Source organism: Sphaeramia orbicularis, chromosome 11, assembly GCF_902148855.1.
Source record: "Sphaeramia orbicularis chromosome 11, fSphaOr1.1, whole genome shotgun sequence".
Classification (NCBI taxonomy): domain Eukaryota; kingdom Metazoa; phylum Chordata; class Actinopteri; order Kurtiformes; family Apogonidae; genus Sphaeramia; species Sphaeramia orbicularis.
Window position 1 is genome coordinate 6,086,303 of NC_043967.1, and position 13,879 is coordinate 6,100,181.

At 42.5% G+C, this 13,879-nt stretch overlaps 1 protein-coding gene across 1 annotated transcript in view; it reads left to right on the top strand.

Annotated features, from left to right (window-relative positions):
• The window catches only part of LOC115428800 (CUB and sushi domain-containing protein 3-like), a 965,368-nt gene that overhangs the window by 896,279 nt on the left and 55,210 nt on the right, over nt 1-13,879 (top strand). Inside the window, exon 55 of the mRNA XM_030148025.1 lies at nt 3,609-3,782. Within this exon, the coding sequence (XP_030003885.1) occupies nt 3,609-3,782 (174 nt within the window). The remainder of the gene's footprint in view (nt 1-3,608; nt 3,783-13,879) is intronic.

The window sequence follows — 13,879 nt, forward strand, 5'->3', positions numbered from 1 at the left end:
AGAAGTAAGGGATGCCGTCAAGCTGAAGAAGGAGTCTTATCGAGCCTTGTTGGCTCGTGGGACTCCCGAGGCAGCTGATGGGTACTGGAAGGCCAAGGATGCTGCAGCCCAAGTGGTTGTGGAGGCAAAAACTTGGGTCTGGGTGGAGTTTGGGGAGGCCATGGAGGAGGACTATTGGTTGGCCTCGAGGAAATTCTGGCAAATCGTCCGGCGCCTCAGGAGGGGAAAGCAGTTCCCCACCAACACTGTTTACAGTGGAAGTGGGGAGTTGCTGACCTCGACTGGGGATGTTGTCGGATGGTGGAAGGAATACTTCGAGGATCTCCTCAATCCCACTGCCACGTCTTCCATGGAGGAAGCAGAGGCTGAAGTCTCAGAGGTGGACTCGTTCATCACCCAAGCTGAAGTCACCAAGGTGGTTGGCAAGCTCCTCGGTGGCAGGGCACCGGGGATGGATGAGATTTGCCCTGAGGACCTTAAGTCTCTGGATGTGCAGGGACTGTCTTGGCTGACACGTCTCTGTAACATCGTATGAAATTCTGGGACAGTACCTCTGGATTGGCAGACCGGGGTGGTGGTCCCCCTTTTTAAGAAGGGAGACCGGAGGATGACGGATTGGTGCAGCGTCTGCAGTGATGCGGTCGTTGTATTGGTCTGTCGTGGTGAAGAAGGAGCTGAGCCAAGAGGCAAACCTCTCGATTTACTGGTGAATCTACGTTCCTACCCTCACCTATGGTCATGAGCTTTGGGTCATGACCAAAAGGACAAGATCCGGATACAAGCAGTCGAAATGAGCTTCCTCCATGGGGTGGCTGGGCACACCCTTAGGGATAGGGTGAGGAGCTCAGTCACCAGGGAGGAGCTTGGAGTAGAGCCGCTGCTCCTCCACATCGAGAGGGGCCAGCTGAGGTGGCTCGGGCATCTGTTTCGGATGCCTCCTGGACACCTCCCTGGGGAGGTGTTCCGGGCATGTCCCGACCGGGAGGAGACCTCGGGGAAGACCTAGGACACGCTGGAGAGACTATGTCTCTCGGCTGGCCTGGGAACGCCTCGGGGTCCCCCCAGAAGAGCTGGTGGAGGTGTCTGGGGTGAGGGAAGTCTGGGCATCCCTGCTTAGACTGTTACCCCCACGACCCAGCCCCAGATAAAGTGGAGGATAATGAATGAATGAATGAATGAACAACCTTTCAAACTAAATTATTGCAAAATACAACCTTTCAATCTCTGATGGCACACATTTGCTTCGATATTGCACTCCCACATGCTTCATGTTCTGTCTGGAATATAAAGTAAAAGTATAATACTGACATAGAACATATAGAAACAAACCCCATCATATGTATAATACTGACATAGAACATTAAGAAACAAACGCCATCATATGTATAATACAGACGCAGAACATATAGAAACAAACCCCATCATATGTATGAATGAATGAATGAATGAATGTTTTTATTATTGTGTCTTGCATAAAAAACATGTCCAGCCCTTACATGGGCTTATAAGACACCAAAAATACACACCAAAAATCAAACACCAGACAATAGGCACAATAGATATGAACAAAACAAAATACTGAGCTATTTAAACAAACACATCTGCCGCTTTTTCCAGGCTGTACAAACAAATAATGCTAATTTATATACATTAGAACTGAACAACCATTTCATCTTGTCATCATCAGTGCTCCAGAACATATCAGGATTTCGGATACACGTATCATCAAACAAAGGGGCTCTCAGTTCCTCATATATCATGTTCATCATATGTACAATACTGACATAGAAAATACAGATATATAGTATTATAGAAACAAACCCCATCGTATGTATAATACAGACGTAGAACATATAGAAACAAACCCCATCATATCTATAATACTGACATAGAACATATAGAAACAAACCCCATCATATGTATAACACTGACAGAACATATAGAAACAAACCCCATCATATGTATAATACAGACATAGAACATACAGAAACAAACCCCATCATATCTATAATACTGACATAGAACATATAGAAACAAACCCCATCATATGTATAATACAGACATAGAACATACAGAAACAAACCCCATCATTTGTATAATACAGACATAGAACATATAGAAACAAACCCCATCATATGTATAATACAGACATAGAACATATAGAAACAAACCCCATCTTTTGTATATTACAGATGTAGAACATATAGAAACAAACCCCATCATATGTATTATACTGATAGGATAGAGCTGTTGGTCAATACCAGGAAAAGGAAGGAACTAAACGGACACCAGACGAACTGTGATATTTATATAATGGTTATAGAGCCAGACGTACAAATAAACCATAAAGAGGATGAACAGACATTTCAATCCAAAACTGAAGTGAGAGGCAGAAGGGACAGAAAACCATAAATTTGGCCCAATACCTTAGGAAAAAAAGTAATGTGGGAATAAATGTTTAAAGAGCTTGGCAATTTCACTGGAACTTAGAATATTTTTGCCTGTTGAATTGAAGAATCAGTATCACATATTTTACAAATTGTTTTGGAGGCATAGCAGTGAAAACAGCCTTAGGCCTGATAAATGTGGAGATACAGTGGAATACAGTTTTTAAGATGGTGCAACAGACTGGCACCTGGTGTAATTCATCTAAACTGAGCTGAAAGTTCACTATTTGACACAAGTGGAGACTATTTATGTCCACTGAGCTGGGGGACACATGTACGGAAATATTCAGGGACAGACAGGACTTTTAGTTTGTCTTACTGTGGGAAAATGTACATAACATTTATGCAAAATGATAGATACTGGTACAACATTCTGTAGAATTTGGCAGAAAGTTTTTTTTGTTTTTTTTTTTTTTGACAAACAGTTTGTCTGAAGTTTATGGAAATAAATTGTTTTTTTTTTCCATAAATTTTTTCCAATGCAAAGCTTCAAAAATGGTATTAAACACAATTTTGGAAGTCTACTTACATATCAGACAGGAAACCCTTATAACCCTTAAACTAGTACATTGACAACTGGAGAACCACAGGTTCTAGATCCTGGACATCATCATCATCAGTACTGAGGGCGGGATGTGAAAAGGGGCTCGTTTTAAAATCCACATCTTGACCCTGAGGGGCATCATCCCAGCCCCCCTGCGCCAGTATTTGTTGTGTCTTCACACATGCTGTACCGCATTTGTCCAGCTGTCACTGCCAAAGTGATCATGTGATTATGGCCATAGCAACGTGATTGTAAGGATATTGGATTAAAAATGACCAATATCTGGCAAAATATTGGTCTGATCAACTGTCACTGTTTTCACTAGTCTGTTCACTGAGCAAAAATACAGAAGGATGACAAACTGCAGCAGTCAGCTGTGTACGGACACACACACTCACATATATATATATATATATATATATATATATATATATATATATATATATATATATATATATATATATATATATATATATATATATAAGTTCATTAGAACACAGTTGGTTAATACAGGCTTTGTCAGAGTTAATTGTTGCTTCCCTTGCACCAACACTCAAGTGCATGTGTCTGTCCCAGTGTGTGTTTGACTGTTACTGCCGTTGGCGTCTGTCTTTCAGCTGGACACTGTGGAATTCCAGAAGGCATTGTGAATGGCCAGGTTATTGGAGAGAACTTCGGTTACCGTGACACTGTTGTGTACCAGTGTCTGCCCGGCTTTCGACTAATAGGCTCCTCAGTTCGGATCTGTCTCCAAGACAACCAGTGGTCTGGACAGCTGCCCATCTGTATACGTAAGTAAAACACACACCTACTCACTTCAAGCTATACCATATGATGTGGCATTTTTACACTTTTCTTTTGTCATCTTAAAATGCTCCTAATAAGCGTGTGTCAAACTAAAATGTAAAAGAAATCCACCAGGTATTGAAACTCAAAAATGTTAAATTCTCATATATGTCTGATAAAAGTCTGACCAATCATTTTATTCGGTCCGTGTAGCAAGAATAGGATACCAATTTATTGATTAATTGAGTGTTGATTTATTGATTAATTTAATTATAGATTTATAACTAATCTTAAACTTAAATCAACCCAAAACAATAATTTGGAAATCTTGCATAGGTTGATAGTTCGTGGACTGCACAGATGAACCCGAGTGTGAAAAATAGTACACAAAGCACAACTGAGGCAATGGATTTATACACATATAAATAATTTATTAACTAAACTAAGACACACAAATAACATAAAGACAAGAGACAAATACAACAAAAGGAGCAGGAGATTATGGACAGGAGAATATGTAGATTAAATTGGCAGATAGCTATATTCAAGATATTCTAACGTTAGTGAGGTTACGTTGAGGTAAACCTACTTAAATTGGAATAACACCAACTCAGATAAATCAGGAGCAAGTTTTCTTACAAGTTAGAGTCCTTCTGAAGGAGGCAGGCTGGAGAGTCCTTGACGGCGGATGGATGAAGTCTTCTGACGTAGTTCGAAGCAGGAACAGGCTGTGAAGCGATGTGCTTGCGCTGGAGGCCTGAAGGTCTGGAGGTCTGAAGTTCTGCTGGCTGGAGGAGGTTCACAGCTGGCTCTGGCGGCTGGTTCTGGAAAGCTCGCCAGGAGAAGTGGAGAACAGCGAAGATGGAACAGCTCTTGGAGAGCTCAGAAGGTGGAACAGCTCTGTGAGAGCCCAGAAGATGGACAAGACTCTGCTCTGCTCTGTGAGAGCCCAGAAGATGGACAAGACTCTCTGGAGAAAGCTCTTTGTGTAGGTGAGAGCCCAGGAGATGGAAAAGACTCTTTGTGTAGGTGAGAGCCCAGAAGAGGTGGAGAAAGCTCTCTGCTCTTAGGTGAGAGCCCGGGAGAGGTGGAGAAGACTCTTTTGAAAAGTTGGTTTCATTCACCTTTATAGTTCTGTCCAAAAACCAATCCGGCACGCCTTCCTCGTGCATATTGATGAGTCATCGATGCCTTGGGGCGTTGCCTTCTTTGTCCGTTTCGGTGGGAAACCAATGTCCTCGTGCATATTCACGAGTCGTTTACATATCTCAGTATCACGGTTCTCTTCCCTCTTGGGAAGACAGAGGGGGAGAGGACCGTGTAGACTTGTAAGAAAACTTTGCATCCTTAAATAAGATCCTTAAATAAGATCACTCACACTTTATACATCACCTGTAACCTCACTTAAGCATCAGTAAAATAATAGCATGATTATTCAGACATGCTATAAGCAGTGATACTCTTACTTTCACATAATTCACCGTGAACATGATCAGGACACACATATGTGAAACCACAGGTCAGGCAAACGGCTTAAGTCTTACGTGCATAAAAGAGTTAACGTGCTGAGTTAATCAACATTAACACATAATGTAATACATTATTAACATGGCACATATAGTGATTTTGTCATTCAGTCCTTTGTTCGTTTCTGGGTTCATCTTCACCTCTGGATGAGCACATAATAAAACACAGATGTTGAGAGGACAAAGTCAGCAAAGTGTAAACACCAAGTCCATTTGGCTCATTCTTTAAGATCATCTGTCTTCGTAAATGTCATTTGCAGAGGATGTCCGTGCACTGACCTGCTAACCAACCAATCAGCATGGTTGTTCAGGAATTTGGTTTGGCACGGAGAGGAAGATAATATAATTTATAATTCTGTTTTTGAGTCTGTGCACTGCACCGTTATGCGGCTACAGTCCGATTGAAATAATTGGCCGAACCTGGCTGAGCCTCCTGTCAATCATCCATTATGGCCGTTCAGCATCTGATCCATTACCGCTGTCTACGCATCCGACATGTGTACCTCTGAATCTGACGCTTCACTGGCGCTGCTTCTCCTGTCACTGACCACAGTCTACTGTCTAGGATGTGTATGGATAGAACTGAAATGCACATATGGAAGGGAAAAAGCAGATTTATTAACAGAAACAACAACTAAGGGGAACAAACAGGAGTCTGATGAATGAAGGATGGAGATAAAAGTCTGGAAGTCGGATGTACTGGACTGAACAGGTCTGCATAAAGCTCAGCTTTTATGACTGTGGGACTCATACAGGTGCAATTACATGGTGTCACACAATGTAGGATTACGTAGGATGATAAATGTATGGACTATGAAACCTCAAATGTCCTCGGAAAATTTGCGGAGACCACGCGTTCACAGTGCGTGTGCCCGTCGCATGGGCACCTCATCTCCGTGGTGCAGTGAAGACACTGACCCAGCTCTGCACAGACCAGACCCTTAAATACAGGGTCTACTGATGAAACAGGAGCCGCGGGCCCACGGTGGGTAGATGATGTATCTGATTACTGAGGGAGGGGTCCACGGACACACCGAAGTGGACCGGACCTCCGCCTCTGCTTCCTCCGCGCACATCAGGTGAGAGGAGGAGAGAGGAGGGGAGCCTCAGAGCTCAGGCAGAGGGAAGTGGGCGGGGCTTTGGAGGGGGGCGGGTTGTTCATGTTCAAACTTTTACTAAGTGCTGTGAGCAATGCCACATCGGTAGGTATAGCTTTAAATGCTACTGTGGACCGATGAAGCCCAGAATGCATCCATGGACTCAGTATGGTGGTCTGAGCCTTTAAACCAGTGACACAAATACATGCAGACGCCTAGGCGCCATTCACAGCAGGTCTAATGCACAATTCAGATTCCACATTAAATGCGACTTCTATCAGTTTTGAGTCTGAACTGAATGTGACCCTGAAGTGACCCACATGCACAAAAGAGGTCCTGACAGAATACGTGACCACGCAGACACATGTCGCATTTCAATGATGTAAAGGTCTGATAAATGCGACCTGGACATTCAGACTGAAGTCACATTAGAAAATATCAGATCTGTATCAGATTGAGGACCACATATGAAAGTGGTCTGGGTCAGATTTAGGACCAGATATGAAGTGGTCTGGGTCAGATTTAGGACAACATATGAAAGTGGCCTGGGTCACTGGGTTAGTGCTGTTCAGACTGACTGTAACAGATCAGATCCAGGTCACATAAGAACACATTTACCTCCATCTGAGCGGAGCCTATATTAGATCTTTGAGGTGTTTCCCGCAAACTGCAGAAGCAGGATAATTAAACACATATATACGGATAAAAGAGCCACAAACATGCACTAATGAGGTGTAAAACAACGTATGACAGTGTTTGCTGATCTGTGCATTTCTGCTTCCAGTTAACAGCTGTTTACCAGCGTTCCTCTTTTAGGGAACCTGTCGAAAGACAGAAACTTAATGTCACACAGACAAATGGTTAAACACACAGTACAACACAGACATGTGCAGAGTGAACAAGACATTTATCACCCCATAAAGAGGCCCAGTGTTCGGTCAAGGATCCTTTTGGCAGGGGGATAAATGTAATGATCTGAGTACGGTGACTGAACCCAAATGCAAGACCCGGAAGCAGACGTAAAAGTTCACAGTGTTTATTAAACACAGGTTTAACAGACAAGTCTTGGCTAGTGCTTGTATACAGATTCTTGAGGTCACAGAGTTCAGGGTTCTTCACGGGGTTTGTGAAGTGGACCAGAGACAGACCCTCACAGCCCAGACCGAAAAAACATGTCGGGTATCCGACTAGGGGAAAGCAGAGGGATGTCCGTGAACAGACCAGGTCATACACGGTAAGTCAAACGGACAGGCAACAGTACATGGGGGACAGACAAGCTCACGTACCAGTAAAACAGGCAGAATGGTCGAACACACGTAGAATCAACGGTTGCAGAGGCACAGACAGGGGACGGGCAAAAGGCAGAGGTCTTGAGAAACAATCCAGGTCAAAAACAGGCAGACAGACAAACAGGATCCAAAAAACGCTAGTAAGTAACACACGAGGTGATACAAACTGGCACAGGATAGGGGAAGACACAGGGCTTAAATACACAAGAGGGAGGGAAGACAATGAGACACAGGTGGAACAAATCAGGGCGGGGACAGGTAATCACACAAAGGTGGTGATGATTAGGGAAAGGAAGCAAAGACACCAGACATGACACATGAGGAGAACTTAACAAAATAAAACAGGAAGTGACAGACAAAACACACAAGACAGACAAAACCAGACTAATGTCTGGTGGCAGATGTGACTATAAAGGATTGCAGGCCACAGAAGAAAATACAAACACCTGTCACTATGAGAATAAAGTTTTAAAATATTAAAGTAAAACGTGTAGTTTTACAAGAATAAAGCCATAATGTTGCAAGAAAAACATCGTAATTTAAAAACAGGTGAAAAAATATCATAATTTACTAGAATACAGTCGTACCCACTGGCCTCAAAATGTAGAACTGGGAACATTTTGTGAGGTTCTACTTTCATTTGGGGTTTACACACAAAGGCCAAATACTGAGCCTATTAGCCCTGCCAACCATCAACACATTATGATTAGTTGAAGGACTTTGAAGACAGTTCGCACACGTTTGGTTTTGTTTCATCGTAAGAACCAAATGGATTTGGAGCAAACTAACTTATCTTACTTAAGGCTTACATTTTCAAAATTATGACTTTTTATTGCACTATTGTGAATTTATTTTCAAAATAGTACGACTTTAATCTCGTAGTGACAAGTGTTTTTATTTTTCCTATGTGGCCCTAATGCGCCATCGTAACAGGCTTCGCATAGGCCCAATCCCATTTCACCCCTTGGCCCCTCCCCCTTCGCCCTCCCCTCCATTTTGTACATTCATGTGAAGGGGTAGGCATGTCCCAATTCTCAATGAGTCAGGGGGGAGGGCTGTTTAACCCTCCAAACAGAGGTTTTTCAGGACGACACTACAAACACAGGGGTCTGAGAAATCTGCCATAATCCTGTTCAAAACACAGCAAAAAAGTGCAGCAGTGACAAAAGAAACACACATGTATGTATTTTCTTCGTAAACAACTTAATCATTTGATCGTTCGTTCAGTGTGTTTCTGAGGTTTGTGGTTGATAGATGTAAACAGATGTCCAAAGCCCATGGAACAGAGATGGTTCCAGCTGCTGACGACATGGAGAATTCTGTCACAAACAAAGTTAGAACATGTATTTATAGTGACATTCACATTGATGACTGATGATGACGGAACAGGTCTGGAAGGGTTGGGCCATTTCAGAGAGGAATGATTGCACCCAAGGGCCAAGTGGGAGGGGTGAGGGGTGAAATGGGATTGGGCCATAGAGATGGTAAATAAAAAAAATAATAAATAAAATCTGCAGAATTTGTAGAGATGGTAAAGCAACTTATGAAATCTATCAGTAATACAGAGTGAAGATAAAATCAAGCTAAAAACTCAACACATTTAGCAGAGAGGTCTAAGCTATAAGAGGTCTAAGCTATAACCACCATTTTACAAAAAGGAACTAAAACAAGCTTAAAGTGCTGCAAAATCTTTAGAGAAACTAAACTCTAAAACCAGAGGTTGACGGTCTGAGCTTCCCTCCAAATTCAAACAGAACAGTGAAATATTAGCTCATGATCCAGTTCATTTATGTATTTCCTGTCATTGTGCAGCAGCTGCAGGTGTGAACCACAGAGCAAACACTGGAAGGTCAACAGGAACTAAAGCTAAGGTCTGAGGTCGGAGGTCTGGAGGGGACACAAAATAGAACAGTATTACAAATGCCTTTTCAAACAGAAATATGTGGGAACAAAGTTTGGATAGATGGTAGCACCTTCACTGGAATTTTAAATATTTTACCTGTCTGTTGAATTCAAGAATCAATATCACATATTTTATAAATTGCTTTAGAGGCTGAAACTCCAAAAAGTGCCCTAGGCTTAACAAATGTGGATGTGTTGTGGAAAACACCTTCTGTAAGACGGAGCAGATGACTGACAGTTAGAGTTTGTGTAATAGGCTTTAACCCAGATAAAACTGGAAACTGAATATTCAGTGAAGTTAACTGACGCTTAAATCGACTCAAAATATTGAAAAAAAGAAAACACAGTGTACTGCATATGAAGGAACCATTCCCTGGATGGAAGAGAAAGTACTATTGAAGGAACAACTGCACTTGGATTCTGTGGATGTTTCACTCCAACATGAACACGTTACTGTTTACCAGTGTTGTATAAATTACTTCTAAACTGTAATCCATTACAGATTACCTGTTGCTATTATTTAAAAGTCATTCCTTACCTTACACTATTAGTTACTTTCACCAAAATAACTACACAAGTAAAACTTAACATTCGAAAAGGACAAAATGTACTTCAGAACATTTGACATCCAGTAGAGGGCGATATGGTGTAGCATAATGACTGTGGGCTATGTGCTAATACTAATGGGGCAGTATGGTGTAGCATAATGACTGTGGGCTATGTGCTAATGCTAATGGAGCGATATGGTGTAGCATAATGACTGTGAGCTAATGCTAATGGGGCGATATGGTGTAGCTAAATGACTGTGGGCTGTGTGCTAATGCTAACGGGGTGATAGGGTGTCGCATAATGACTGTGGGCTATGTGCTAATGCTAACAGGGCGATATGGTGTAACACAGTGGTTCCCAACGGGGGGGGAACACTTGCGCATGGGTGGGCTGCGAGTGACGCGTGCATGTGGGTGCGTTAGCAACTACTTTCATCTGTCATACATCAGAACATTATAAATCACTCAGCACATCTGCCCACTCATGGAGCTGACTTTCATTTTCACTTTCTCACAGCTTTATCGACACATCCACATAGGTTCGTCGTGTTACTTGTAGAGTTATGTGTTAAGTATTAAGGTCCAGACTGAGGACAGATCGAGGTCTGTGGGGGGGATCGTCTGGCACATCGTCCCCCCCATCATTAATGATAAGGTGAGGGGAGCTCACTTTCCTATCTCACAGCTTTACACAGGTCCTTCGCACTACTTGTAGAATTCGGTCACCCTTCGCACCCCCCCCACCCCCCAGTCCCACAATTTTTTACGGTATAAGCCAAAGTACAGTTCAGATATCAGCCAAACTTGGGCTCAAGCACCTAATTTGCATATTCAGAAAACGGCTTCTATCTTGAAAACTAAGATGGATATCGACTAACTTTGTATTGGCGACTTATAGGAAGCCAGATATGACCTTTCATTTGGTACCAATGTTGTTGACCTTTGATGACCTTCAAAGGTTAAACACAAGGTCATGATTTTCAAGATACTTCATTTTCACCCGTAACTGTCAGTTTTACAGAAAAACGACTAGTACCACATTATAAAGTATGAAAAAGTAGGACTTGACTTATTTTTTAATTTTTCTGTCATTTACCACTTCAGATTTATGACAGACAGTATAAGTATTTCTGGCACTTTTTCACAATTTCCATTCACTTATAACTTCTGAACTGTTTAAGATAAAAGAATATGACTTCTACCACAATGTTCAGTTGGAAAAGTAGGAAATTGTGTTTTTTTTTTTTTAGTTTTCCTCGATCACTTCCAGTTTCTGAGTTTGAACAGTTGAAAGTTTGCCAGTGTGTAAATTCCCTAAATGTCTTCTATCTGTGAACTGATGCAGATATCCACTAACAGTATTATCCACTGATCAGAACTCAACTATGACCTTTCAGTTGGGACCAATTTTGTTGACCTTTGATGACCTTGAAAGGGAAACTCAAGGTCATGATTTTCAAAATACCCCAGTTTTGTTCCCAACTCCCTCAGTTTTGCAGAAAAACCACTAGTATCAGGTTATAAAGTGTGAAGAAGAGCCCTCCGGCAGGTGCACTGCCTATGGCCATTTCATTTATTTGTTATCCTGTTATTATTAGACTGGTCCGGCCCACTTCAAATCATGTTGGGCTGTGTGACCCCTGAACTAGAATGAGTTTGACATCCTCGTCCTAGTGGCTCCATGTCTAGTAGAGCTGATAAAGCCTCTATTTCGTTTTATTCAAAGTTCAAATTGGAAAAAAAGAAGAAATAAAGCCCTGTAGACTCAGCCTTCTATTTGTGTCCAGTAGTGTAAGAGGTTTGCATTTGGACCAACTTTAATCTTGTCCCAAAGTCCCCTGGTAGGGTGGACTGACACCAGCAGTCCAATGTGAAGGTCCAGAGGGCTGGGCTGACCCTGTGGTGGACACCAGATAAAGAGCACCACTCTGAGGTGTCCAGACTGCTGTGAAAATCCTCTAAAACTGGTGACTTACTTAAAGCATTCGGAGTGTTTTTGGGCCCTTACAGGGCACACTTAAGGTAGTGATGATGAGCACCACCTCCAGCCAATAACAGAGGATTTTCACCCCCCAGAAGAGACTGAAATTAGAAGAATGCCTGAAAGATGACAATGGTGACGTAGTGTCTGCATTAGTGGAGCAGAATAAGGGTTCGAGTCACTGCAAACGCAAATAACTTTAGCATGTTATGGTGCACGGGTCAATGATGCAACAACAGCTGTAGGTTATTTTAGTCAAGAAGAGTAAAGATGTCCCACTGTCCTCTATATGTCAGTTGGATTTGTATTTGGAGTTTTTCCTGTCGTTTGGTGTCAAAATAACAGCACTGTTTTTTAATGAAGGCTGTGTGTCCTTCCTGTCCCTACCTGTCCTTCCAGTCAATACCTGTCCTTTCTGTCCCTACCTGTCCTTTCTGTCCTTCCTGTCCCTACCTGTCCTTTCTGTCCCTTCCTGTCCCTACCTGTCCTTTCTGTCCCTACCTGTTCTTTCTGTCCCTACCTGTCTTTTCTGTCGCTTCTTGTCCTTCCTGTCCCTACCTGTCCTTCCAGTCAATACCTGTCCTTCCTGTCCCTACCTGTCCTTCCTGTCCCTACCAGTCCTTTCTGTCCCTTCCTGTCCCTACCAGTCCTTCCTGTCTCTACCTGTCCTTTCTGTCCCTTCCTGTCCCTACCAGTCCTTCCTGTCTCTACCTGTCCTTTCTGTCCCTTCCTGTCCTTTCTGTCCCTACCTGTCTTTTCTGTCGCTTCTTGTCCTTCCTGTCCCTACCTGTCCTTCCTGTCCCTACCAGTCCTTTCTGTCCCTTCCTGTCCCTACCAGTCCTTCCTGTCTCTACCTGTCCTTTCTGTCCCTACCTGTCTTTTCTGTCGCTTCTTGTCCTTCCTGTCCCTACCTGTCCTTTCTGTCCCTGCCTGTCCTTCCTGTCTCCACCTGTCCTTTCTGTCTCTACCTGTCCTTCCCATCTCTATCTGTCCTTCCTGTCCCTACCTGTCCTTTCTGTCCCTTCCTGTCCCTACCTGTCCTTTCTGTCCCTACCTGTCTTTTCTGTCACTTCCTGTCCTTTCTGTCCCTACCTGTCCTTCCTGTCCCTACCTGTCCTTTCCATCCCTATCTGTCCTTTCTGTCCCTACCTGTCCATTCTGTCCTAGACTTCTTCATACATAGCTGACTGTTTGATGCTTAGTTGGATCCATCTTCTGATTCCTTATATTGATCTTGTCTAACTCTCTAAACCTCCAGATGTTGAACTCAGCTCCATTTGACATCACCTTGAACCACCAATATTTCATCCAAATCCCATCAAAACTCTGATGCAGTTGGATCCACTTCTATATCACTCATACATATAATAGTGAAATAGTGCCTTTAATCCATATTCAGCTCCATAGAATGACCAAACATGACCTTTGACGTTCACATGATATTTTTAAGACAATAATTAATAAATCTAAATGGAAAAAAATGTGTACACAACATTCTAAATATTGCAACAAATATAATTTTTGTTCATTTTAGATTGGACCTCCTGACATGTGATGGTCATGGAGCTGTTTTTGTGTGTGTTGTCCCATACAGACACACACTGGAGGGTCTGTCTACTGTTTTGTTTATACTGACAGTATTATTGAGGGAAATCATTTTACAACCAAATGATACTGTAATTATGGAGATGAGAGACTCAGCCCAGAATGATGATGAAACTAGAGTGTGTGTGTGTGTGTGTGTGTGTGTGTGTGTGTT